At 35.7% G+C, this 27,662-nt stretch overlaps 1 protein-coding gene across 2 annotated transcripts; it reads right to left on the bottom strand.

Annotated features, from left to right (window-relative positions):
• Window positions 1-1,542: 1,542 nt before the first annotated feature.
• LOC121328148 (intraflagellar transport protein 88 homolog) lies at window positions 1,543-27,528 on the bottom strand. 2 transcript variants are annotated; one of them, XM_041272663.1, is made up of 26 exons: window positions 27,415-27,528; window positions 27,102-27,195; window positions 26,350-26,412; window positions 25,522-25,578; window positions 24,352-24,405; window positions 23,774-23,837; window positions 23,385-23,454; window positions 23,198-23,288; window positions 20,499-20,603; window positions 19,509-19,611; window positions 18,853-18,967; window positions 18,504-18,735; window positions 17,767-17,837; window positions 17,575-17,661; window positions 14,528-14,627; window positions 12,359-12,445; window positions 11,561-11,747; window positions 9,861-9,969; window positions 9,331-9,481; window positions 8,940-9,055; window positions 8,060-8,112; window positions 7,726-7,791; window positions 7,071-7,177; window positions 5,583-5,643; window positions 2,818-2,928; window positions 1,543-2,208 (listed from the first exon to the last, which is right to left on the bottom strand). In XM_041272663.1, the coding sequence occupies exons 1-26, from the start codon at window positions 27,423-27,425 to the stop codon at window positions 2,087-2,089; spliced, it is 2,487 nt and encodes an 828-aa protein (XP_041128597.1). In that variant the 5' UTR covers window positions 27,426-27,528; the 3' UTR covers window positions 1,543-2,086. The 2 variants fall into 2 exon arrangements, with proteins under 2 accessions (XP_041128597.1, XP_041128598.1); XM_041272664.1 differs by lacking the exon at window positions 12,359-12,445.
• Between the last annotated feature and the right edge of the window lie 134 nt (window positions 27,529-27,662).

Consider the following 27,662-nt stretch of genomic DNA (forward strand, 5'->3'; position numbering starts at 1 on the left):
ATCCTTTTTTCATTCTTTTTTTTTATCTTTCCTTTACACTTTATTGTAAAAACCTATTTTTTGTGTAATATATGTAGCACTCCTGAATGAAGAGTGATTATCGGACTCCAGCAACGTTTTTAATTGGATTGTTTATGCAAGACTGTTGCATGGTGTCACTGTAGCCATGTTCTGTGTATATTTTACTATAAAGTTTTTGGGGGAAAAACCAGCTGCTGTGTGGTTATTTTTTCCAGCTGTATATGGCTAGGTGAATATGTATATTACTGTTGAAGAGTGGAGGCTTCTAAGTCTTTCAACATCACTGACGTTTATGAAAGATAACTCCACTCAAAACTGCAAGCACCTGTTGTAACAGAAAGATTACTCCACTAAAAGCGGCAGACCTGTAAACTAATCTAACACACTAATATGTACATCTGTAACCATTTTTATTTAATTTTTTTAATAAGACACAGACCAATTTTCTTTACTCTTGGTCTTGCTTCCTAAAAGATCCCATTGGGTAATTATAGAGGTAGGCCTAGTTTTAAATTGTTCATTTGAGAATTTACAGAAAACATAGAAACTATGACAACTGTGCAAGGCTGCAGACTGGTTGCAAATGTGGCAAAACAAAACATTTTTAGGCAGCTGTCTTTTTGGGTTCAGCCGGTAACCCCCAAAAATGCTGCCTCTCCCTTTTAAAATAAATAAATAAATAAATAAAAACAGGAAGGGGGTTCCAACTGTTTCTCCTCAGTGCTTTGCGGTGACCCCTACAGGCCAGATGAGAGAGCTTGGGGGTGGAGAGCTCAAGTTCCTGGGTGTTGTACTACTAATCGGACATGGAAACTCGACTGAAATAATTATGTATTTGCTTTCCTCGTTCACAAAAAATATTATATTTTGGTGTAAGTATTTAAATGTAGTTTTTGATCAAGTGAGTAGTTACTACGCCCAGCAATTGCCACAATAATCAGATTTTGATTGGCCATCAGAATCAGGTGATAATGTGTTTGTGAACAGAGAACCAACTTAGGCCATCTGAACATTATTTGACCCTCTGATGTCTAAACTTACCTGCTCTATCCTAGGATGCAATGTAGGGCTGCTTATTACAAATGTCGGAGTAAAGTAAAACTCATTTTAATCAAAATATTGTGTATTTCCTAGAAAACAGTAGCACAAAAATATTGAATAAGACAAAAACAAAATCAGGTATAAATCAATAAAAACTGACATTCAGTTAAAACAACAAACAAACAAAAAAAAACACCTGTAATTTTCCGGTAAAATTTGGAATTAAACCGGAAATGTGGAACATTACTTATATCCTACTGCAATTTATTTTAAAAAATCCATGCAAATTATTATTTGATTATACTGTAAATATACCTTTATGGTTTAGTTGAAGAAACTGCATTCAATTTATGAAATGCTAACCAATACTGTTATAATATAGTAGTTGTATTTCCAGTATACTGCAAATAGTTTTCAAAATGATTTCTCACCTATGGATTTACTCTACAATTAAAATAAAAATGTACGTTCATGGCCAGTTCCCCTGCTGAAAGATGGAATGCTAGCAATAGCCTAAAAAATGTTTAAAAATGGGGTTTCTATGCAATAGGCTAGACTCATACCACCTAACCTGCATACAATTTATGCAGTTATCACAAACCATTTTTGTGCATTAAGTCTCACTTATAGTATACAATACAGTAATAGCTGCGTATTTTGGTATCAGAAAGGCAAAAGAGGGCGATTTTAGACAGAACAATAATTTGTTTTTATTAACAATTCTATAAAAAAAAAATTACAAATACTGAAGAAATTTTAAAAAGTAACTTTACAATCAAGGTTTATATTTATAACACAGCCTACTTACGAGTTTGCAATAAATAGCACAACGAGTGTTCAGACTGAGGTGTCTATTCGGATGATCTATATCCACTAATGTTCCTTGTGTTTTACATATAGAACTATACTGAAGACTCGCATGCATGGTTTACGATTTTGTTTCATTATACCCCTGTGTTTATTTTAATAATCTAAATTAGATATAGATACCATTGAATGTACATTAATATAATAAGCAGCCTTGTTATTCTGGAAGGAGATCATCTCCCAGCTCTTCATCGGCAAAGTCATCTTCATCCGTCTGTTTCTTGGTGGCTGTTTTTGGTCTTTCTATTTGAGGGCCAAGGGGATCGACATAAGAGGCATCTAGAGAAAACAAATCTTTATTTTGTTAGTTATAGTACAAAAAAACAGTTTTTAATTTGTAAAGTGCGTGCATTCTCATGTGGAGACTTTGAAGGATATACTTTGATTGGCCTGAGGAGGTTTTCAATTAAAAGCTAGGAATCTTTACTGTGAAAAGCAGCCCATTTCTTACTTCGAAGTAAGAGTTGTTTACCACTGTACACTTGTACAACGTCTGTGAGTTTTGAAACATCAAAACTAAGAAGGGAGCAAGGATGCGATGTAGGCTATTTCACAAGCTTTAATTGTCTTTCACCAGCAAAAATGTAAAACCTGAATAATTTATGCTCCACAAAATGCCTTCGGCTCGGGACATTTAACGACTGGCCTTGCCACACGGTAAAGCCCTTTGTTTTGGGTTCTATTGCTTAAATGAATGTGTACATTGACCAGGCATGGTACACTGATGAAGCCTCTTTCATCACAGCTGTATTCTGTGTAATATTTAGTCTGTTTGCCTGTTGAGTGGAATGTTCCTCAATTTAAACAGAACCATAGAAAGCGCTACCATTCTTCTGACCTGGAGATCAGTGAGAATATAAAACAGGGAATAAGAAGTTCAGCACTTGCCTATGTCTCTGCTGCTGGCCTCATAAGGTTCATTGGCTCCAGGCAAAGACCTCAGTTTGGCATTCAACCGCTCAGTCTTGGCACTAGTGCCACGGCTACTGTGCCCACTGTCTGAAAAAATACAATACCCAAGACAAAATATTTTGTGTAAGATGGGTTTTTATTCATGTATTGCCAATAGCTGTGTTTTTTTATTTTTTGTTTTTGTGGTAGCTTTGGTATTTTTTATAGCCTTTCTTATAAAAACAACCAAACTATAAAGCACTATTTTTGAAAAAGTAAACCTATTACTCCTGTTTTGGGCTCTTTGACTGACTCCTTATGCAGTGTAGAATCGATTTTAAGATCCTGTGTACTCCTAACCACACTCTTAGATCACAGGAGGTGGGGCTGCTGGTTATTCCCAGGATGAATACAAATAACATAGTAGGAAGGGTCATTTTTTGTAAATTATGGAATACTCTGCCACCTTCTGTCAGAGAAGCTGGGACTCGTACTGTGTTTAAGTCAAGATTGAAAACTTATTTTTATAAAATTGCTTTTCTATCTTAGTTTTTCTATTTAACAATCTAAACTACATTTTCTTTTTGTCCTTTTTAAATTATAATTATATTTTTGTGTTAAACTTGTTTACTCTAGTGCTACAAACTAGCTTTTTTTATGAAAGGTGCTATATAAATAAAATTTGATTTGATTTAATTAGATGTCAATTCAATAAGAAAACAAAGCTGCATTTAGAACTATTTGTTCCCCGATCTGTGTTTGAACAGGTAAGCCCTTGCATAAAATTGTACACCAGGGTTAGAATAGGGGCAACAGTATAGGTTTACTCTGTAAATGTTTTTGAGTTCACATTTGACAGCTACAGCATAAAGATACGCCCAGTCTAATGAGGATTCCAGCTGCCTTCACAAAACAACACCTGCATGGCTCATACTGGCTCAGTTTAGGAAAACAATGAATGTCTCCTGTTACTGCCTGAGAGAGATTTTTGGGAAACAACTGGTTGTTGCAGCTTCTGTATTTCAGTAATGATCCAAGAAGAAAACATATATGAGCAGAGACTAGAAAAGTCAACATTGTTATTTTAGTAAATTAGCAATTTTGAATGGACATCAAGTTAGTTATACAACAGTCTACAGCTGCGAGCCCTCAGCTGTCATCCAAAATAGAACTCTTTCTATTTTTTTAACGACAGTAATTGTTTGTCTATAACACTGAAATAAAGGTTTAGAAAATATTAAGATCTGAATTTTAATTCAGTATTATTCTACTGTCTATTTGTATTTTGGTTTTACTCTGTACCAGAATGATCAGACTTTAGTGGTTGGATAACTCCTCTAATAAGTTATCAGTTCAGAGCAAATTTTTTAGGAGCTGGTTTGCTCAGATTGCAGACACGTTGAACATTTAAATGAGCCATCTCAAGGCGTACAGTATAAAAACAGGACTGGGTGCAGGACAAGTGGATTACATGCAAAGTCAGCTTATTTTTTCCTTAACTAGTGTACTCTATGATGATCCATACCATGGGTCAGCTTCCTGGGTGACATACTGGGAGGGTCTGACCCTACACATGGAGGTTTTGTGCAAATATATTAAAGCAAAACATTTGGATTTAGATTTCTTTAACACAGGAATATAAACAAACTAGATACAAAAAGTTTTTACTAAAACACAGGCTGCTTTTCTCCTGAGTGCAAACTGCCTTAGTTTTCCACCGTTAGTAACCTAGTGGGTCTTGCTTACCTGATCTATCACCACCAGCTTACCAGGGCATTAGACATTGTAAAGTCAGAAATCGGGTTGATGGTGAAAACATGAAAAGCACAGATTTAACTCCTTGCAATCTTTGTAAACTTACAACTAATGGCACATCATGCAACAACTGGAATTTATTTCCTGAACATTCTTGTTTGTTAAATGAATAAGTATTTAGGTAGACAACAGAACCATAGTTTCTGAGATTTGTTTAAATGAAAATAAGAGTTTTATCTAGTAAGATAAATATTCCTTGTTCTTCAAGTTAGATAGAAAAATCCTAGTGCTGAGTTTCCATATTCAGATATCCATTTAAGAGTCATTTGAATAGTTGTTGGTTTGCAAAAGATAAATCACTGGAACTGATGACATTAGTAGAAACAAAAGCTTGTGATAAACTGTGACCTCATCTGAAGGAGGCACAATTGTACAGCAATACAGTAGATAAAAAACACTAAACTATAAACTAAATATAATCCATGATAACCCTGCTAATTCAAATATTATTACTTAATTTTTTTATATTGGTGATACACTGCTTTCTTACAAATACATTCTTGAAAGACATGGTATATTTACATATATGGTCTTATAGTTACCAAAATAAAAAAGTCATATATCAACTACAAAAAATAACAGCAAGGGTAATTGCTCCTTTCTTTGAGCATGTAAATTGAAGCTTAATTTACTCTGGTCTTAGTTTAATGGTAAAATTGAGCAGGTAAAACATACACATCTGTAATCCTAACTAGGAATATTCTGTATCTGCATAGGTGCGTATGTCTCTGTTGTAAATGAGGCATGTTTCAGTGAAGGCACAGGGTAATTGCAGCTGGATGTGATTTTTTTGTGGATGAAACTGTGGAAGGACTCTGAAGGTTTGTCAAGAAACAATAGCACAAGGCATATACCACAGTCCGTTCAAAGGAATTGGTAATGTAAAGCTATACAGTACAACTTGAAAAAATGAAAAATGTAAATGTTGCAGTCTTGGTCATACGCACCACTGCTAGCACTGCCCCCTCTGTGGCCACGGCCACTGCCATCTCTGCCAGACCTCACACGCTGTGTTAAAATAAAAAAATGAGAGAAAGATTTCTTTTTTTTTGTCATTATAGTGTGAATTAATCTGAATTTATATACAGTAGATATTGGTTATTGTTTAAACATCAAGATGTGTTGTACTTACTCTATGATATAAACAGAGATTTATTAACAACATCTGCAGTGAAAGCGAGCCACTGAAATCTATAACCTCCATCTGTCTATCAGATGGGGGCACAGCAATCCAACCTTGTCATTATTTCTTATTGTGCTTTTGTTAATGCAAAAAGCCATCTTGGGAAGGGCAATCACACAGGTGTTTTGAGTTGCACATCTGTCAAAGCCAGTGTTTTTCCATGGAGATAATCGACTAGCGATTGGTCATGGAGGACTGACATGGCGTGGCTTAGATCATAAAAGGGAACTGCGTTGATCAGAGGGATAATGGTGCTTGGGGAGACGATGAAATCTGTAGTGTTTGTCTTGTTTTAACTCGATGTTACCTGCAGAATTTGAGCAAGTAGCAAGACGGAGCTGTTGTCTGTGGACCAGGGTCAAGTCAGCGAACACAGAAACTACGTTACTATTTGGAGCTGTCGGCTGGGATCAGGGAAGACTGAAACAGACACTACCATAGTGGGGCGGCTCGTTTTGTTTCCGTTTTAGAGAAATAAATACGGACGTTTTGAGACAAACTTGTTGTGGACATTGCCTTTATTCACCCCACCGCTCACAACATTACCACACAACGGCATTATCATTGTGTGCCTATTAAAGAGACAAAATTAGTCAAATGTAATCAAATTAGGTTCAGTCTTTTCAATACCGTACTACAAATAATAATTTAGCCACGCAGAAATATGTAAAGCATAATATGCATATGCACACGCTAATATATATGGATTAATTACAATAATATATATGTTATTTTTAAAATCCTTGATAAACCAGCAGTGTCCCTTTTATCCAAATTACTCTGGGGCTATGGATAAAGGTAAAAACAGGCATTTGGATAAAGAGGACGATGGCCACCAGAGTTGATAGTCTGTTGGAAAATGTTGGGGGACACTACTGTTCAGAACAAGAAGATTCTATTCAAATGAAAAGCATGGCTTGGTTCTTAAATTACTTTCACGATGGCTTCTGTTGTAAATGCATCATAAATATATATATATATATATATATATATATATATATATATATATATATATATATAAGATATAAATCTATAATTAAAATAAAATGAAACGTCAAATAAGATTTTGATGTTTTTGAGGGGAAAAAAAGTAATTAAAAAACAAAGCACATCTAATTATTGAAGTGGCCAATATTTTCCTTAAATGTTAAGGCATAAAATACAATGGTGTTCACTATACTGGAATGTAGGTTGAATTTTTTAACCAGTAAAGTTTGAAGAGTCAAACTAGCAATAGCAACAGATATCTTACCTGCTCTCTTATCTCCTTCATTTTCTCCACTTTCTTCAGTTTGGTAGCGTATTCCTGAACTTCTTTTAATCCCATGTCGGTGCACAGGCGAACCAAGAATCGCAAACCTACAGTGTATAAAGCATCAAAGACGACATCAGCATCAGATAACATCACAATTTGATCTAAACACATTATTTATCAATGTAGTTACCAAAGAACAGACACTTTTTTTACACTGTAAAAATTACAGCAAAACACGATTGTCTCTATATTCTGTGCTTCTTTGAAAACAAACTATACATCCCTTTTTTTTACTTAAGGGTTAAACATACAGAATGTAGACTGGAATACCTGGAAATCATGTATGTAATGGACTGATATATCATACAGTGTAATTAGAAAGGTTTGTTACAATTATACCTGCTTGAAACAGAACACTCAGACTACATGGCTATAAACTGACTCCTCTAAACAGAACATTGGAATGTTTGATTTGAATGTGAACTCTAATGCACAGCTTCCTTAGCATAAACAAGTAAGCAAGACCAGAATGATTTCAACAATAATGCAACACACTGGATGTGGCCAACTGTAGCCATATTATTATCTTGGCTATCAAAGTTAGATTTCTATATTTTCATTAAATAAATACAGATCTGAAGGGATAAATTACATTCAACATTTTCAGGAAATTTGCTGTGGATGTCTTTGTAGGTCTCCAGTGCTTTCTGGTAGTTTCCTGTAAAATCAGATGACAGGTAGTGGCCTTAGAAACATTATCAAAACAACATCCTTTAGTTTTAAAAATTTACATTTTTGGGGGAAGTAATTAAATTGGTCATATATGCAAAATATTACAATGAGATATATACTGTACACGTTTAAAAAAATATCAAAGAACAATGTTACACAGTTTGTTGACTATGCTAGCTGGTAGCTTACAACAGCTCATAACAATTGTAATTAAAGTCTAATTAACAAAGCATTAATAATCACCAGTAACATACCACTTCTTCTGTAGCAGCTGGCAACCATTAGTTGCCATTTTACTTGGGTCGGCCTAAAATAAAATACATACCATCAACTACTTCAAATCTGTGACACAATTTACATCAACAGAACAGGTAGTGGGCTCTGACAACTAAGGGCTTTGTTACTGACATTATATGTGTGGTCTCATGGGTTAGATCTCTTGACATGGCCCACTGCGTTCCGCTCGGTTGTGCGAATTCAGAGATATGGACAATGAAAAAATATACAAAATCAGGGCTTGGAATGTCATCTAAAATTCAGGGTACAAAAAATACTGACCCGGAATAGTACCTCGCTGGTTTGGTGGGAAAATATTAATCTGTTCATGAGTTATAAGGATTTGAAATTTTGGGTTTGAAGCATGTTCAGTGCAGCTTTCGATTAGATTAGAAGTTTCAGCACAAAAAAGTATTGGCCATGCGAAACAAGATTCTTCGTGGCGTTCTTTTTTTGTACTTTAAAATCATGTATCTTTAGTAAACCAAGACATGTCTCTATTTAATTGGGACTAAAACTGACTGTAGCATTATCTTTCATTATCTAAATGTGTTTATTTGATCTTTTAAAATCTTTTTTCGACACTGTCTAAGCGATCTCCCATCCCCTGTAATTGCTCATATCAAGGCCCCTGTGCATGACTTGATAAGTTCTGTTCACATGTGAGAACCACAGTAAATGAAATGTTTCTAATTATGTTCCTCTGGTGGTGAAAACTAAAAAGTATAGCAATGTGATTTATTAGATGAGGAATGCGGTGTCAAAGTACAGGAGATATTGAATGAACCTTATGGGGCCAGTACAAAAACTGAGATATTTATAATGGCAAATATTCAAAATATTGTTAAACACACTTACTGAATAAGGGCTGCTCTTTCAAAGTACTGAATTGCTTTTTCACAGAATTGTGTATCAATGTAATAGGCCCCAAGCCACTCAATAACTTCAATGTTTGAAGGGAAATACCTAAAAGACTAAAAGTAAAAACACACACAAAATAATACTGAATTGACATCTGGCACAACTGTGTCCAGAGCAAATAAGTATATATGATAAAACTTAAATTTGTTGTAAAATCTAGGTATAGAAAGGAAAAACATTATACATATTGACATAGATACTGAAATTGAAAGAAATGAATAGGCTAAATGATTTTGTTTTTATCTGCAGAATATTTTTTGTGTTCTACATTGTCTCCTTAAAGGTTTATTCAAGTACAATAGTTTTGAAATAAATATAAAGGGCTCACCTCATAATAGTACTGGAAGGCCTGGGACTTGTCTCCTTCGTTATCATACAGTTCTCCCAGTTTAGCCAGTGCTTGTGGATCTGTTGGAGCTACACTGATGAGCTGCATCAGCCACTCAATAGCCTGGTTAGGATCCTCTAAACTTTCATACCTGAAATTCCATTTTAAGGATAACGCACAGCTTTATATATATATGATAGTACACCCTCGCTATAACGCCTTCATTATGACGAACATTCGGCTATAACAAACCTGGCCCCTATTTTGCCAATGCTTTACCGGCTTATGGACTGCAGACTTCTGCATAGGCCTTCTTCAGCATTCAGGCACAGTAATTGGACATGCTTAAAGATTCATTGCTGTCATGGCTAGCTCTTTGCATAACTGTTTCATTTAAAAAACTTAACAAAATGTTACTTAAAATTCAAAAACTGTTTGACCAGTAAACTCATAGTTGACAAAGCTTGGTCCTTGCTGCCTGTATTTACAATAGCCATGACTCTTAGGGACTAGGTTTTTGGAGAGGATACAGGCTTGTTAGCTGGAACATAACCTGGGCGCTGTTTCGCAGGATGGCATGGAGCTTTAGGAAGCAGTCCAGAGCCTCTTCAAGTCTCTTCAGCTTCTTGTAGGTCAGTCCTAAAAAACATGGAAACATGCACATGAAATGGAAGTTGCTTAGTCAAATTCTCCACCCAGTATAACAACAGTTAACGGTTATTTGAATACACATTTACACACAAGAACATAATTTTTTGTACCTTTAGCAAGCTACTGGATTGACTGCATGTATTGTATATGTTTAAACTGCATCAATTGTGCCTCACTGAAAATGTGCTTGCTTTAACAAAATGCAACCAAGGGCACTACTATGGTTGCTCTGGCTACTCCTAATTCCTTTAGACATACAAGATAAAATACAAGACAGTGACTATCAGGTAGTGGACTTTAAAACAAGGCATAATTGTGTGCAGCAAGTACATTCTGGGACACCACTGTGTTATAAATAGGGCTTGAAGTTTTCGGTTTTAACCATTAACCAAAAAACACCCCAGAAGACCCATTTAGAAACTTTGGTTATTTTTTTAAACCCATCTGGGTTTTGGTAATATATTTTAAATAAGGTCAATCATGCTCTACTCTTTTTTTACATCAAGAAAACAGCTTTCAGAAGGCGGGCCATGTGCAGAGACATCGCTACTGACCAATCGTCATTTTTTTGTGGACCTACGTAATAGAATACTCATCTGAGCAACGTGCGACTGGGGTGGGCAGAAAAAAAAACGTGATTGATACGCAGGTGGCAAATGTGCATAAAACTAATTCTGTTAGTGATTATGTCAAGGAAAATTTGGATTTTGTTGAAGAACTAATAAAATGGAAGACAACATTTATGTATAATTTCTGTGGTTTCCAGAAAACACAACAGTAGAATCTCAAAGCACATACACAGTACACATTAAACTAAAAAACTCCAATGGTACTCATCTTGTGTGGTACTGATGTCATTAACAGAAAGCATAACAAGAATGAAAAGAAAGCATGAAGAAGATGGGGTGTTACTCGTGGATTTGTTTGAGCAATGCTACGACCAAGTGCCAGTTTTAACCAGGTGTATGGACCTATCTGGGTATGGGTAATCTGTTTCGAAAAAGAGCTCCCATGTCACGTGCGCGCCAGTTTTACTGCAAGTATTTGCCAGAGGTTTTTTAAAATGATTTAAAACGCATTGAAAACATAGTGGGCGATAAAAAAGAACTGGCCATTACCCTTGATGAGAACAGAAATGGAAGGATGACTACAATAGCCGATATGGAAACTGCGCAAGTATGCAATTCTCTTTCTTTAGCAACACTGCTTGGAAGTTTTGAATATACTCAGCAAGTCATAGGTTAATGTGATGTTTATGTTCAGATTCTACAAGCCACATGGCCAAGCTGTACTGTGACTTGAAATCTACTTATCCTGATTTTAGAGGAATACATTTATGGGACACCTGCCACTTGTTAGACAGTGATAAAAACTGAGATTCATTTAGATTATCGTAAAGATCTAGTGGGATCTAGTCAGGGACTATTTCTGCAGATTTCCAGATCCTATGCTATGCTTAATCTTCTGCACTGCCTTCCTCCTTAGTTTGACACTGAAAATGTAATTGTGGTCACTATAGAGAAGCGGTTATTGTATATATGTGGTCTTTACTTCAGGTTTGACCTACCCAATGACTTACCCAAGTTATAGAGAGCTTCAGTGCAGGAAGAGTCATTTCTCAGGGCTTCTTTGTAAAACTCTCCAGCCTTTTCATAGTCACCATTTACAAATACTGTGTTCCCTTTGTTGATGAGCGCAGCAGGGTTATATCTATCAGCATTCATAGCCAGGTCTGCGTATCTTTCTGCTTGTCCATACTCTTTTTCCTGTTTCAGTACAGCAATTCATTATTAAAACAGACCCCCATTATTAGAACATATTTGTTCATAAAAAATGGGCTGCAGTGTACAGCCCCAAGGTCCAAGCTAACTTTTGTTTGTCTAAAATTTCCAGGGATGAAAGCAACACATATGCAAAAAGGTATTGAGATTTTCTAAACAAATGATTTTGAATATAAATGTTTCAAGTACTTAATCATGGGAACTTTTTTCTAATTCTGTTCTTATGTCAACTGCATTATCAATTTAATCCATGATTTAGGTGAAGTGGCTCAATGACTGGCTTCCAGTTATAACAGCCACTAGCTGAAAAGAGAATGCTAGCGTGATGGGGGTTCCAGTAGGAAGATGCAAGTCTGAAATACTGTCCCATGTCGTTATTTTGTTCTTTTAAACCCCAGTATGCAAGATCTACACAGGGAAGTGCAGTGAAATAAATGGTTTTGTGAGCCTTTTGTATTTCAACCTCAAGTAATAAACTATATTTCCATTCTTCGAAATTACTAATAGGCACTAGATTCTAGTCATTTTTATAGCTGCATGTGACTTTTTTTTTTTTTTTACAAAGATCTGAATCTGTACTGCAAAACAAAACTTACCAGAAAATAAAGGAATGAGAGGTTAGTAGCAGCTGCACTTTTCACACGACTGTCCTTTTTCTCAAACATTTTCAATGTTTCCACTGCCTACCGAAAATGAGAGCCCATTTTGAATTATTGTTCTTATTCAACTTTTCTTTTTTTCACATATCAGCATACCTTTTTAATAAATTCTTTACTGTACTGCATAGTACAGGATTATCATTCAACACCTGCAAAGTAGTAAATAAAGGTCCACAAGAAGAAGACGGGGAAAATAAGTGAGAGTGGCTCTCTGAAGTGCTTAAATTCTGAGAAAAGCATGTTAGGTTTCACAGAATGAATAAAGGCTGGTTTATACTCGGACAGCGTTCAAGAGCAAGGAAACCAACAATCATCGCTGTTGCATCGCCCGACAATCGCCCTGCTCAAAAACGAAAGTCACGGAGAGTTCAAATTTACTAAACTTTGACCTCGTCGCTGACCTTGTTACTAAGTGATAGAACATTAAAATGGATGACAGGCTATTTGTTGAGAAGCTGGTCAGTATAATTACTGCCCATCCCTGTATGCAGTAAGAGTTTATAAAGATCAGCAGACAAGAGAGAATGCCTGTGAATCCATTGCCAAACAAATGCAATCAACAAGCAAATGAAAGGATTCAAGATTCTGTTTCTTCACCAGCACATAATGTCAACTTATATCTCAATATAACTTAAATTAATATTAAAACAACCGCAGTGCAGAACTATAGGACAATAAAATTGAGTTATAAACAGTATATAACAAAAAACAAGCCTTGAAATCAAGTGATTCATCTATCTACCAACTCCATACAGTAAATGTATTGCAAGGATAGAATTTCCCTGTGTTTCCTCAGCTTTTTCACATAAAATGTATGAGTAAGGGCAGCTATAAATACCATACTGAACTGAGCAGTTCAGCTAACATTCCACTCGAGTCACCTTGACTATGTATCTCTATCAGATTTGTATACACACTGAGGCAGATAGATAAACAACATCCAGGACCTACCTCTTCGTACTGCAGAGTCAAACAGATGGGATAGTGAAAGGAAAAAGAGTGACAGTAAAAGCATGAGCAAATCAAAATCTGTCAGCTTGGAAAAGAAAAAAAGTAAGCAATAAAATCAGTGTTTATGAAACAGACCATGGCTACACTAAGTAAAGGATCCTAGATAACAACTACCTATTGACTACACTGTAATTATGATATTTTTTGTGTCAAAGCAATTTTTGAAAAAGAAGTCTAAACACTGGCATGTATTTGTATAGATAAGAAGTTTGTTAACAGTATGCTACTGGGGTCAAAGGGCCTTTCCCTTCAAATGAACTTAAAAGATATACAAAGCTTCCATAATGTTACATTCCATCACGTTTCTTTTAATTGAATGTATTTTTATTGTTATTACAAATAAATAAAAAGAATATAAAAAATGGCAGTTCTCTGTGTCTCGGTGTATATTGGAGCACATACTTTACTGCCAGAGGTTTAAAATTTGCGATGTGTGTGATGCAGATCGTTTCTTTCTGAGACTACACTTTGCAATGAAACCCATAAGATAAATACATATAAAACCAAATTGGCCATATGTATTTCATTTTATTGAGTATGGCATCACTCTTAGGTGCTGGCGCTTGTTTTGGACTTCTCAAAAAATGTTATTGCAAAAAAGCAAATGAGGACATGAAGATATGAACAAACTAAAAACAAATGTAGAAATGAATGTCTAGACAAAATATTAAGTAATGAAGCAATTAAGTTTATCTTAGCAAGCAATTTAGATATTGGGCCCTATTAGCAAATGTTTTTTTCCCCTGTAAATTAAGTATCGGTATTCATGAAAATGTTCTTGAATTTTGTGACATCTTCACGCAAAATCACCATGCTGTGTTAATACGGCCTCTTTAAATTTGTACCAGCAGGTTAACTAATATATTAACTAATATATTCTTCTTGTTAAGATTCACTTTCTGTTTCAGTAATCTCATACTCCTGTGCGTTCTCAAACATGCTGTACAACTGGTACAGTTCAACCATCACCCTTTCGCCTACAACACCCTTTTTCGTTTGTTCCAAATCTAGTCATAAACTAACATCAGTATTACTTTGGGTAATTGCATACTCTGTATTACTGCATGGCATATAATAACCACATAAAAATGGTACCTGATTGAAGTCTTTTTGCCTCAGATAGGTGATGGCTTTGTTGATTTCCAGGTCATTTGCCAGTTCCACATACAAGGAGGTTTTTACCATTTCTACACACCTGAAATAACCAGCAAAAGCAAAAGTGATTATTTACCAGTAAGTAGACCAGTTGCATAAGACTAAAGCAGTAATCATGGCAGAAATCTCTCCACCCAGCCATTCTGCTTTCCTAGTAAATTGAAAACCGGGATACCTCTGCATTTGTGAGACAGCTTAATCATTAATAGTAATAGGCAATTATCTATTCAGGGACATTGAGATTACACTTAAAAATACAACCTAAGAAAAGTTATTTTGTTTGTGAGTCCTGAAATACACATTTTTTTCTAATGAGTATTAGAATAAAACAATTTTATGTGGCTCAGGTAAATTTACTTTTCTTTAAGTTAAAAACAAAAATAATAATTCGGTGCCCAATTATTTTACCCTCGTTTTTCTCCCCAATTTAGAATGTCCAATTATTTTTCCCCCCCACTGCAGCAATTCCCCCACACAGCTCAGGATAACTGAAGGTTCAGCGGGCATCCTCCAATCTCACGACCAAGCCAGCTTCCTATTTTACACCCAGAAAATCGAGAGCGGATGTAAACGAGCTAACGGCGTCTGAAGGACAAAGGCAAAGGCCCTGCAGGTGTCCACATTTGAGCTCACTGGGCGCCTGGCCAATAGGGTCCACTGTAGCGCGATGAGACGCAGTCTCTGACGGTTTTGCCTCCTTTACTCACCCTGCACAAAATGCGACTATGCTTTTACCAGGTGAGCCACTCGGGGAACCCTTTCTTAAATATTTAAGTGTACAGGGGTGTGCAATTTAAGAAAAGGGACAAGGGACAAAATGCTACAATAATCTACTTGTCCTTCTTAAAAATCTACTTGCCCCCTCCTTATCCCACACAACACACACAAAAAAGCAGAATATAACTTAAATAATTTTGGTTTTATTTAACAGTGAACACAATCACTCAATTAGTGATTAACAGAGGAAGATCTTGCCTTGTAGCTTGACAGGTTCACTATATTCTTCAAGATACACAAAAGGTTCCCTGTGACCCCTGCTCCCCACAACACATTAATAACATGCTTCAAGGAAGTGTTCCTTTCAGTGCAGTCTGGAATACATTTGATCGTACATTTAAGCAACATACTAAGAGTACAACTATAACAAGCAATACTTGAGAGTTATTCAAATGTTTCACTCTTTCTCTATAAGCTGAATCTCTTAGTGTACAGGTGTTTTAGTTTGTTGCATCACAGATACGAAATCACTGACAACTATTACCGCTGCTTTGTGGAATTCTGATTTTTCTTGACACTCTTTCAGTTTTGTAATTGCTGAACCCTAGATTTTTAAGGACTTGTGTATAACCTGTCAAGTTTCTCTTCATTTTGTACTGTTTTTCTACCAAAACGCACACAATATTTACTGTAGGCTCCAGCAATATTTGCAGATAAAACATGTTTTCTTTTGTTTTTTATATATATATATATATATATATATATATATATATATATATATATATATATATATATATATATATATATATATATGCGCTCATTTATATAACATTGTAAAGCTAGTTTTCCTCCTCTAACATCTTGTCCCATGATGGCTAACATGAACCCTGCTGCAGCAGCGTGATTCTGGTTTCATACCCTGATGGCTTTTTTTTTTTTTTTTGGGGGGGGGGGGGGGGGGGGGGGGGGGGGGGGGGGGGGGGGGGGGGGGGGGGGGGGGGGGGGGGGGGGGAAAAATGGGGGGGGGGGGGGGGGGGGGGGGGGGGGGGGGGGGTGGGGGGTGGGGGGGGGGTGGGGGGGGGGGGGGGGGGTTAATACATAAACACATTGCTGAGATTTACAGTCTGTATTTTGTTTTAAAATAATAATAAAATATTGTACAGACAATCTCATAAATAAGCATTTCATTTCTGTCATTAAATATATTTGTCAGTCTTCATGTTTTAATAGTTTCACAAATTATTATTGTGCATGTCCAATAAATAACTAATATCACTAATATTGAAATCAAGTAAATAAAGCGTTTAAATCTAAAAAAAAAAAAAAATGTAAGTATGGTGAATAGAAAACAAGGTTAGCAACACTAAAATCGAGTGAATTTTTTTAAGTGCTTGTGTTGGGGTGCCCACTTATTTATGTATGTATTTCATTTGTATTGTATTATTATTTGTATATAATGTATTTGTATGCAGGCAGACAAAGCCGTCCGTCTATTATTATTATTATTATTATTATTATTATTATTATTATTATTATTATTTGAGACCAGTGAAAAAGCCAGTCTCAAAGTGTAGTGAGCATGGATGGGGGTAAATTACCCATCCCAATAAAACCCATGGGAATGTGGCTGGAGCCTGAATGAGGTCATTTATTAATGGGTAGTTAAGGCTCCAGCCACAGATATAACAAAAACCCTAGTTGCTCTCTAGAAGTATGCTCAGTGTCTTACTAGCAATAGAATGAACATAGGAAAAATAAATAAAAACTACTTGTCCAACAGACAAAGTATAAAGGCAAAACTTGTTGTCTGTCACACAAATCTTATTGTCCCAGGCGTCGGGTGATACAAATTGCACACCAAGTGTATTTACCCTTATAAAGATTTACCATAGTAAAACCAGTGTAATACAGTATAGTGGAAGCATGATAAAGCACACGTAAACAAAGAATAGCGAGGCATGGTAAAGCATATTAATAAACATGGCAAACCATGGTAAATGCATAGTATAACCATGGCAAAAGCATGGTAAAACTGCAAACGTACAATGGTAAACTACTGTAATGGTAGTGAGCAGGTAGTCCTAGTTGAATAAAATGGGTGATAAATAGCCCACGCCTAGTCATTCTGCAGTTATTCATGTAATACTACTGGACAGTAATGTAGATTTCCTTCAAATATATAAATAATACATTACAATTGCCATGTAAAAGTTAATTACAACCTACTATTCAACAACAACAAGCAGAATAGAAGCAGGACAGATACTTACCAGTCAAATCCTGCTGCAAAAGAAGTTTCAATTGCTGGTGCAATTAACTTGGCTGAAGTCATGATGTATTTCTCAGCCAAAGCCTTTCTATTAAAAATAAAAAACATGTTAATCCTGTACTTCTGGACAAACAAGAAGTGCTGGGTCAGAATACTGCTTCTACCTCTGATAACATTTCCAAAGATGTGTTACCTCTCTCGTTCCATTTGTCGCAGTTGGTCATTCTTAATTGCTTCAATCACTAGGTTAGTTTGTGGATCATCCTAAAATAATAAATACAACATCAAGGCTGAAATAGATGCACTAAATGCATAATGAATACACAAAATGTCAAAACCAGACAACGGAAATAAGAGAGCCAATGAGGTTATCAATATAATGAAAATGTAGGTACAGACAGACGGATGATATCTCCCACAATTGATTATAATTCATTTATTCTAATTTTTTAAGATTCAGTATTGAAAATCTCAGGTGCTGCTTCAGATCTAAGAAGCAAGTCAGAATCAGGGTCTCAAAAACATTGACTCAACTTGCAAGGGAAATCTGATTCCTGTTTATCATCAGCAGGGCGGTTCTCAGCGAGACAGAGGTAGAACCCCGGCCAAACTTTCGTAAACCTGCGTTCCATTTTCAATTTCTTCTGGAGGCCTGGAAAATCATGTCTAACTGCAGTGCGCTTGCCAGCAAATCGGGGAGACCGCTGGCACTCCTGCCCCCACCCCCTTATTTTTTAAGGCCTTGACAACCTATTCTTACTTCTGGTAGATTTCTCTACCTTAATACAGTGATACATATAATGGCTTGATTACTTTTTGCAAATGACAGAATATTCGATTCCTTGTCTACACCTTAAACCAAATATCCAAACATGAAAATGTCATACTCGTCCGAGCAGTAAAATACCCTGCTTCAGAGGGTTTACTCACATTAGAAGGGATGTATTTGTCATCCTCATCAACACCAAGTGGAACAGTGATCAGTTTCTGGAAAGCTTTCTTCATCTTGTCACGATCTCCAACAGCAAAGTAGCAAAGGATGAGGTTGAATCCTGTTTTTATGTTAGGGCTTTCACTCATGATATGCTCAAAGGAAGTAATCGCATCAGAATACTGGCCCATCTTTACAAAAACAACTCCAATGTTCTGCATTATTTTAATCCTGTGGAAATTGAAATGTTTGCCATATGTTAGCATTGGCAGCATTAGAAACATAAAGAGTGTCACGAACTGAACTGATCCAAACATTTGACTGAAAATAAACAAACAATATACTTACCGTATATCCCTGTGGGCATTTGAAATTTGGTCTAATGCCATTCTGTAGAATTTGATTGCCTTTGGGAAATTTCTCTGTTTGAAGTATATGTTTGCCATGTTTACTTTTAATCGTCCTATGATACAAAGGGGAAATAGGACGACAAAGAAACGGATAAAAATGGCACAAGTGCACCTCCAAGGATATAGAAAACACATTGCAGGTGTCAGTACCACAAAAAGGATAGTATATCAGAAATTCTCATGCTAACTGTCAAGAATATCAGGAAACCACTTTAGAAGACATACCCTAAATTAAACTAAGTGTAATTGTCAGTGTAAGAAAAAACACAAATTCCACCCCCTTTTTTACTTTCTATTTTACCTGAGCTATTACAGAGGTTGAAGAGTCAGTAGCATCAGCACGTCTTTTTGTCTCATGTAGTGGCAAGTAAGTCTAAATTTTTTGTTCCTATAGCAAATGCTACTTTTGAAATTAGCTATCAGACAAAACATATAAAAGACTAAACTATAGAAGAGTGTAGTAAACAAACACCAAATCGCAACATTTAACTGTACAATAGAACATGGTTGTGGAGCATTAATAAAGTAGCTATATCCAGAGATGGTCATTCAAATCAAATTATGACAAACAAGCTGATTTAAAATGTCCCCTACCTGCATTACTGAACATCTTGTTTTTCACAATCACTTGGTATGTGTTCAGTGCTTCAGCAAACATTTCATTGTCTGCATACTGGTTTGCTAAATTAAACAAGACCTAGTGGAAGAAATCGTGACAGGAGATTAGGCTAGCAATTACATGAATTCTCCTTAGGCAGAATGGCCTTTTATAAACATATTGATATCTATTCAATTTAATTTAAACAGCTTTAGAACTAAATTAGGGCCCTTTCTGTACCAAGGTCATGAAATCAAATAGTTCTTTACAGTATTTCTGACTATTAAAACAGTACAGCATATGTAAAAAGCAAGGGAGTGTCCTGAAGGTTTCTTGTAACAGTCTTTCATATCTTAAATAGGTAGACAGTAGTTCACATCATAAGACCGACATACAATTTGCATCTAAGAATGGTACACAGTATTTCTTAATTCAGTACAGTGAGTAAGCTAGGACGACACAACTGGGCACTGTGAACAGAGTATTTATATGGTCTTTACTCAATACTGCCTGGAATTATATTTTTTTGTTGCAATGCGCCCCCACCTGGTGTCAAACAAAATTTCCCCTTGTGCAATTCAAACTGCTAAAAATGCTTTCATTAGGCATTATGCTAAATTGTAACACATACAGATATTTACTGTGACCGTTAAGGAAAAATTTCTATAGGGCACCATGACAATATTAGTGAAATGCACTGAGGAAATCCATACAGACTCATTTGTAGTCCACAGCATTACCTATAATGATGGTCCTGAAACAGTAGCACACTAGCAGCAATATTGTATTGCAATGGATTACCAGTGTGTATTTCTATCTGCCGATTGGAATTAAAAAAAAACATCTGTGGCAGCACTCTACCAGTGACTCAGCATTGCAGCTGCCATTGTGCCACCATCCTGTAGTACATAACCATCGAATTGTCACTGAAGATCATTTGGTAAAGTTATTTTACTTGGGTGGTTATCAAAGAGAGTTTGACTCACCGAGTATGTAAGGTCCAAATTAATGTGATCTGCAGATGCAGTTTGCTCACGCTGTCGCACCAAAACCCTTTCTTTTCTCCCAGCTTCTTTTGCCTTTTCCAAAGACTAAATGTATGGATAAAAAAAAAAAAGTTAAGTAATCTTTAGGGTTTACTTAAAACATTTTACTGGAATACAGACAAACTGTGGAAATACAATTGCAGTTAGAGAGGGATTATTTAATTGCCTGTACCTAGGATATTAGAGATAGTTATTGCTGTTATTTTTTGTGATAGTAAGTTATTTTACATTTCCTATTACTGTACATGCGTTGTACTTTGTTCGACTCTCCATTGTTATTTCTACTCATTATTTTTCATGCTTAGTAACTTTTCAAAAATAATTTGTGAGGAAGTGGAGGTGGGGGCATATTAGGGTTGTGCTTTAACATTAGGCGGACCCTGTAGAGTTAAAATAGTTTTTACATTAGTAATGAATAAAATATAATAGTAATAATGTAAACAAATCGAGGTGGTACCTGCATTTTGCCAGAATTCCACACCAATAGAAACAATACTATAATATATTGACAGCTCGTTTTATACAAACCAGTCTTTGTAAACATATACCGGTATTTACAAGTTAAATATAAAAACATTAGGTCATAACTTACAGTTGCATAAGATGCCAAAAGAGATACTACAAGTGACTCTCGTGTCATGAAGCAATTTTAATTGTGCTTTAAAACTTGTACAAATGTAATAAATACACAAGCAAATTATAAATGTAAATATATAGGCCTAAAATACTATTTAACGTAGGAGGAAAATGAAACAAATAAGCGTTGTTATGATAATCGTACGGCACAGCAGCCTACTACAAATCACAGACATCAAACGAATCTGTGTTAATAATAATAACACCGCGACCAGAACACTCAAGATTTTGACTTGTTTTTCTGAACTCACACAGCTGAATCGATCCTGAGCTGGCTCTTCAGTTTATTAAATTGACAAATGGACTGCAAATCCAACCAAAACGTTATTTTGGTTATATTTAATACTAGTTTAGTTCATACCGCATACAAATTAATATTTAATTAATTAATATGCGGTATGAAGCAAGAAAGGAAAACGTCTCTGAAAACTGAAGAAAAAGAACTAACACAAAATAACAAAAAACGACTGAAAAATGTACTCATTAAAATAAAATTAAGAAATGCAAAAGTCACTGCATATATAATTATAGACATACAGGAAAATACTCTCTCGCAGCTACGGTAGCCTTTTTAAAGTGTGATAAGAACGTGGTTAATTACTAGCATTTTTATTGGCTAAACTTGGCAAGTCTCCTCTCCTGTCTCCTGGAACCAGGTTCCAAGCCACTGTTCCTAAAAAAGTGGATTTGTGTTCCCAGGGTTTAAAAGCGGAAAACTCCGTGCCCCTGTTCAAGTGTGGCTTAATCCCTAAAACATTTTCCACTGATAAATTAAAATATACCCATAGTCGAAAACTGGATATTCAGTAATTTCAATATATCGTTGGAAAGACTATCTCGTCAGGCATAAAAAAATATAGGTTACCGGTACATTTACTACAGTACACCCTCGCTCTAACGAACCTGTTGGGGTCCAAGCCTTTTGTTCGTTATATTGAGGGGTTCGTTTTAGCGAAAGTACAATCAAAATGAAAGATAAACGAGTACGTTAATGAGATGATATTGCCTGCTTTACTCTTTTTTTCAAGTTACACAGCACGTGCGTACAGACGGGGATGTTGACATTGTGTGTTTATATTATCTTTATATATATATATATATATATATATATATATATATATATATATATATATATATATATATATATTTGGGGGCCAGGTTCGTTATAATGAAGGGCGTTATAGCGAGGGTGTACTGCATTAACAAAGCAGAGCAAATTAAATACAAGTGTAACTAACCTGGGAGTTTGTGATTGTTTGTGTTGATTTTCAGCTTTTTGTTCTTTTTGTTTGTATGTTTCGGTGTTTTGAAGTGATTGTCTAGTATAGCCTGTTTTCCTCGACTGCCATACTTAACTCTGTCTCACAACAAAGGCCTTGCCCTCACCGTGCAGGACTAGATTTTTTCCCCAACAAAAAAATCTACTCTGTGTCTAGCCACTTCCAATTCCACCGATTCTTAACATTTTGTCAGTCTCTTGCACTGACATCTTGGTACACCTCCACAAACAGCCTCGGCATTGTCAAACCATGAAATAGCGGGAGTAAAGGGAAAGCATTCACAAAGCAGCCTTGTGATAGGGCTGAATAATTTTTCAGCAGCCAATCAACCATCGCGTAACAAATTGGTACACTATGCGGTTTGTGTAAATGGTATACCAAAGCATGGCATAAAAAAAATAAAGAAAATTACCTAGATGTCAGAAAAATCTGAAATTCCAAGACTGTCAGAAACGAGGAGATTTCTCATGCATGTATATAGAATGCCAGTATGTACAGGGGTTGGATTAGACAGGTTTAGAAAAATGTCCCTTCAAAACTACTGAAACGTCATAGCAGGTATTTCATAATTTTTTGTGCCACAATTGCACTGTGTTTATATATTGGCAGCAACAATACACAAGCAGTAAAAATGCGTACATAAATGTTTGTGTCTACCCAGGCACTTTCAGGCAGTAAGGAAATGGTATAACTGACGACAGAGTTATGTAAATTTCAATATACCAGTTCAAGATCTCCATGGCTGTGAGCCATGCAGCTGTCTTCGATTAACTGGTTGACTTTCTTCTCCAAATGCTTAATTTTTTCTTCAGGTCTAAAACATGAAATAAAAATTGCGAGTTAAAATGTGTAATTTTAAATAAAGCAAGTAATTGTATTTATCAGTTGTAGAACGAAGTGCACAACGTACGTATCTTCATTTTTGCCTTCCAAAGGAGGTGCAGGACCTTTTGACTGACCCAGTGGATCAAATGCAGAACCTGAAAACAGTAGATAAATATCCGAGAAGCAAAATAAAATTCCAGTGCCCCACCTAATAAGTAAGGGTGTCAGATGATGTGCCATTTAACACATTGGTAATGTGTGAGGCTCACATTCATCAAAACAGGCTTTAAAAACATCATTTCAATTACTTGTGAATTAAAGGTTTGTGGATAGAAGCCAATATGTCAAGGTGAGCAGTCTATTTTTCGGAAACCGAATATATGTCAATGTCAAGGTCACTGACACATTCAGCATATGTTATACAGTGTAACTCTGTATATAATGTCAGTACAGCAAAAGGTCTCACAAACTAACCTCTTATTACAGCTGAGGAATACCCAGCAGCCAGCACTGCAGTCATTGGACGAGCAACTCCATCCTAAAAATGAAAAAATATGCAAATGATTTATAAATAAATAAATAAAAACAACCCACTATGTCTGTGGTTTGTACTGGAGATTTCCATGGTGATACCCACATAAACAACAGTCCTAACAATCACGTAAGTGAAGTTTGTGTACTAAATATCTATTTTGAAGTCAGGAGCAAACATGTTATAGAAACATGTTCTACATAATAAAACTAACAAGAAGTAGTTGTAATTGTTTATTTCTAGTCTTTACTGATACAATTTTTTTATTCTTCACAGAAATCTGTCTATTGGGGTCATGCGGGGTCCAGTAACCTGTAAAACAGGAAGTAAATGGGGAGAGGAAGTACTTCCATCACACCCACACACTCAAAATCACATTGTAGAATTGTGGAAGGATAAATAAAAAAAAACAAAAACAAAAGTCTTAGTTAATTACCTGTGTAATATATCTTACCTTGTATATTTTTCAGATACAGCACAAGCAGAAATGTGAAATACCAAAACAACGTTGAAATCTCACCTGCACCGCACCTGTCACAGGTCTTCCCAAAGAGGAGACTAGTGGCATCCTTGCCTTAAATTAAGAGAAAAACTAAAATAGTCAGTTTGCCAATTCAGGTGCTTGTCCAACCTAGCCCTAAATATTCAGTGCCTATCTACATGTTTTTCCAATGCACATAAGACAACACTCATGTGACATTTACATAGAATTAAGGTAAGGCATCTAGCTATGCACAGCAGAGCGCAAAACCATCAACAATCTAATAATCACACATATGAGATGGATCGACAGGTGCCAGATTTGGCCTTGCTGACATCAGTCTGGATAGGATGGAAGATCTTGACAGGTGCGCAGGTTTTATTTTTTTTCAGGTATTTCACTGGTAGTTACCAGTGGCCACCACTAGGGTACCAACAATGGTAGTGTATAGGACAGAGTGAACCAAGCAGGGAACCACGTGACTGTACCAACAATGGTAAGGTCACAGGTACATATAAACAAACTGGAGTGTAAACACAGGGTGGGCACAAACAGCAACAAAACAATGCCAAAATATAACACAGTGCAAAAACACAGAAAATAAAAGTTGGCCAAAACAATGGCTGAGCACTTCCTCCACAGAAAAGGAGGCTGCTGTTGACATAGTATATGCTCTACACATCCTCACCATACTGATTTGGGGATAGCTGTGTGCACCCTCTTTATTTGTTATACTGTACACACACATTGTTTTTTTTCTTTACGGTGTGTACTACTACCCACCTCCCTCTTTTTTTGATTAATATTGTCATTGTAAGTTGCTTATCTAGTCAGTCTGCTATTGACAGTAAACTTTTGATAGATGGCTACCCTATTTAAATGAGATAAGTGTATTGTGTAATTTTTGGGGATAGCATTCAGGTGACTGGGAGGGTAATAACAAGAGTACTAAAGGGCAGATTTCTAGCATAGCCCAGCTTTTAGGTGGAGCACCACAGCACTGGTTGAACATCATTAAGAAGCAATTTAAACAGGACTGCTGTACAACCTGGGAGTCTGAGACCATGCTTATTTGTCTGATTCTGAGAGCTGGCCCATGCCTTTGTGTTCCCTAGATATAATTGCAATGATATAATACCTGTATGCTAAAACTTTACATTTGCCCCAGACATAGAAAATTATTTAATAAGACCACAATTAGTTACTTACTCCAAATGCAGTGCCCATGGGCCTTGCAACGGCACTGCCTGGAATTTTGGAGGTCATCTGGAATAGATTTTATAATAGTGTTTAATGATTAAAAGGCTTAATAAAAATCTGCTGAAAAGGGGCTGGCTCCCAGTGTGATTTTACTCCTTATCATAAAGATTTTACAGAAATAAAGCTATTAATTTCCATCAAACTTCATCAAACTTTTTTTCCTTTATTGTGAATTTCAAATATTGGGGTCACCTCAGCCCACAAGGATCTCCTGGCAAGCAGCAGGTGCAGTAGCTATCATTTCAGTCCAAAAGATTTTTATACAATGGATTTTATGTCCTCTACTGTGGCAATGTAGTTTATTAGTGATTCCTTAGATGTAGCCTTCAATAGTACATTCACAACATGTGAAACATCTTACAACAAATGACCATACAAAATCCTACAAATTGGCAGCATTGTTGCATAATGGAAGGTGAAATTTTATAAACTATATAATTCCTCATTAAAAAAAAAAAGTGAAATACTCAAAGAAGAGAATTAGCGAAGGGTATAATTTACTGTCAACTTGTACTTTTATAATTTCAACATCATCTCAGTTATGTGTTAAACCATGCAATAGCTAACTAAAGTAGAAAAACACAAACCCATCTACTTTGCAGAAAAACACAAACCCATATTGACTTATACCGTACCACTCTGTATATCAACTGTTTTTCTACTTGATGTTAACTTTTGGATTTATTTTTAGTTTAAGTAAAATCTGATGTTTTGCACAGGCCAGCTGCTTCAGTTACAGTATTAATTTTTTTTTGTTTGTTTGTTTTTGTCACTCACCGGAGGTCTCCTTCCATGACTTGTCTTTACAGCTTGTTGGAAACCAACATCATTTTCCAGATCCTTAAAAAAACATAACAGCAATGTTAGAAGTGGGTAGTGCAATATTTATTACCAAAATGAAAACGTGCTTACTACAAAACAGAATTGTCCTTAACAAAATCTTTTAAATTGAAATGTACATTGTAATTACATTTTTATAAACACAAATAATGATATATGGAAAATGCATGTGTAATGCTCTTTTTTTTACCTCAATTATGTCCACATAAGGACCATAATATCTGAACACATTAATCTACGGGTATAAAAATCAATAGTTTGTCAGAATATAGTCAAAAACACACTGAAAGGTCTAGAAGAGGAAAATTTAGTTTCCTGGTCTAAATGACTAGAGCTTGCAGATTACATTTTAAAACAGATGCGCACGTTACTATCAGGAGTACAGTATTTGTTTGATTTTAGGAATGAGAAAGTTATAAGCAGACTTCAATAGGCAAGTCCCTAAAACTACGTTTTTTATTTAAATATAAATCAACTGGAATGTAAACTGGGTCTGTCCTCTTGATAAAGCTGAGTTCACAGAATGATAAACTACAGTATGGAAAAATGGAAAAAGTAAACAAACATAGAAACATTTATATTTGTATGAAAATGTATATACTGGTGCAGCTGCTTTGAACAACTACCAGGTTTGCTTCAATCATTCACTGAAAACATATATGCATAAAAATAACAAAACTGTTACTTACTTCAGTATCAAATGTTGGATTGTAGTCATTGTACCCTGAATATAGATCATCTTCGTCTTCCGCAGCTAAATGTACATGCTCCATCATTTTTAACCTGTCCAACAAAGAATAGATTTATAGTACTTTGTACTTTTTTTTTATTTTACATATCAACGGTAAATGGAAGAATTCTAGAATAAATGCACATTATTAATCGTCATATTTTGAGAAAATTAAAACACTTAATACGAATTCACCATAATAGGGTTAATTATTTATTTGATTAAAAAAAGGAATAAATAAAGCACACAATAATAACGTGTCTGTGGCTTACTTTTGAAGCATACTTGCAATGAATGAAATCTAGTGGAAAAAGCTGCAATTATAAATTAAACAACCGTAAATCCCATTCCTCCACCGTCAGTTTGTTGTCAACATGGAATCCATGGAAGCCAATACCATAGTGCATCGCGGCTGGTTGTGACAGTTTGGAACTAAAGATTTGATTGATCAAACAACAACATACGTCACTGCAACCCGCAGTTAGGCCATTGCTATTGGAGAAGAAAAGAATAGGCGTTC

This window comes from Polyodon spathula, chromosome 15, assembly GCF_017654505.1.
Source record: "Polyodon spathula isolate WHYD16114869_AA chromosome 15, ASM1765450v1, whole genome shotgun sequence".
NCBI lineage: Eukaryota > Metazoa > Chordata > Actinopteri > Acipenseriformes > Polyodontidae > Polyodon > Polyodon spathula.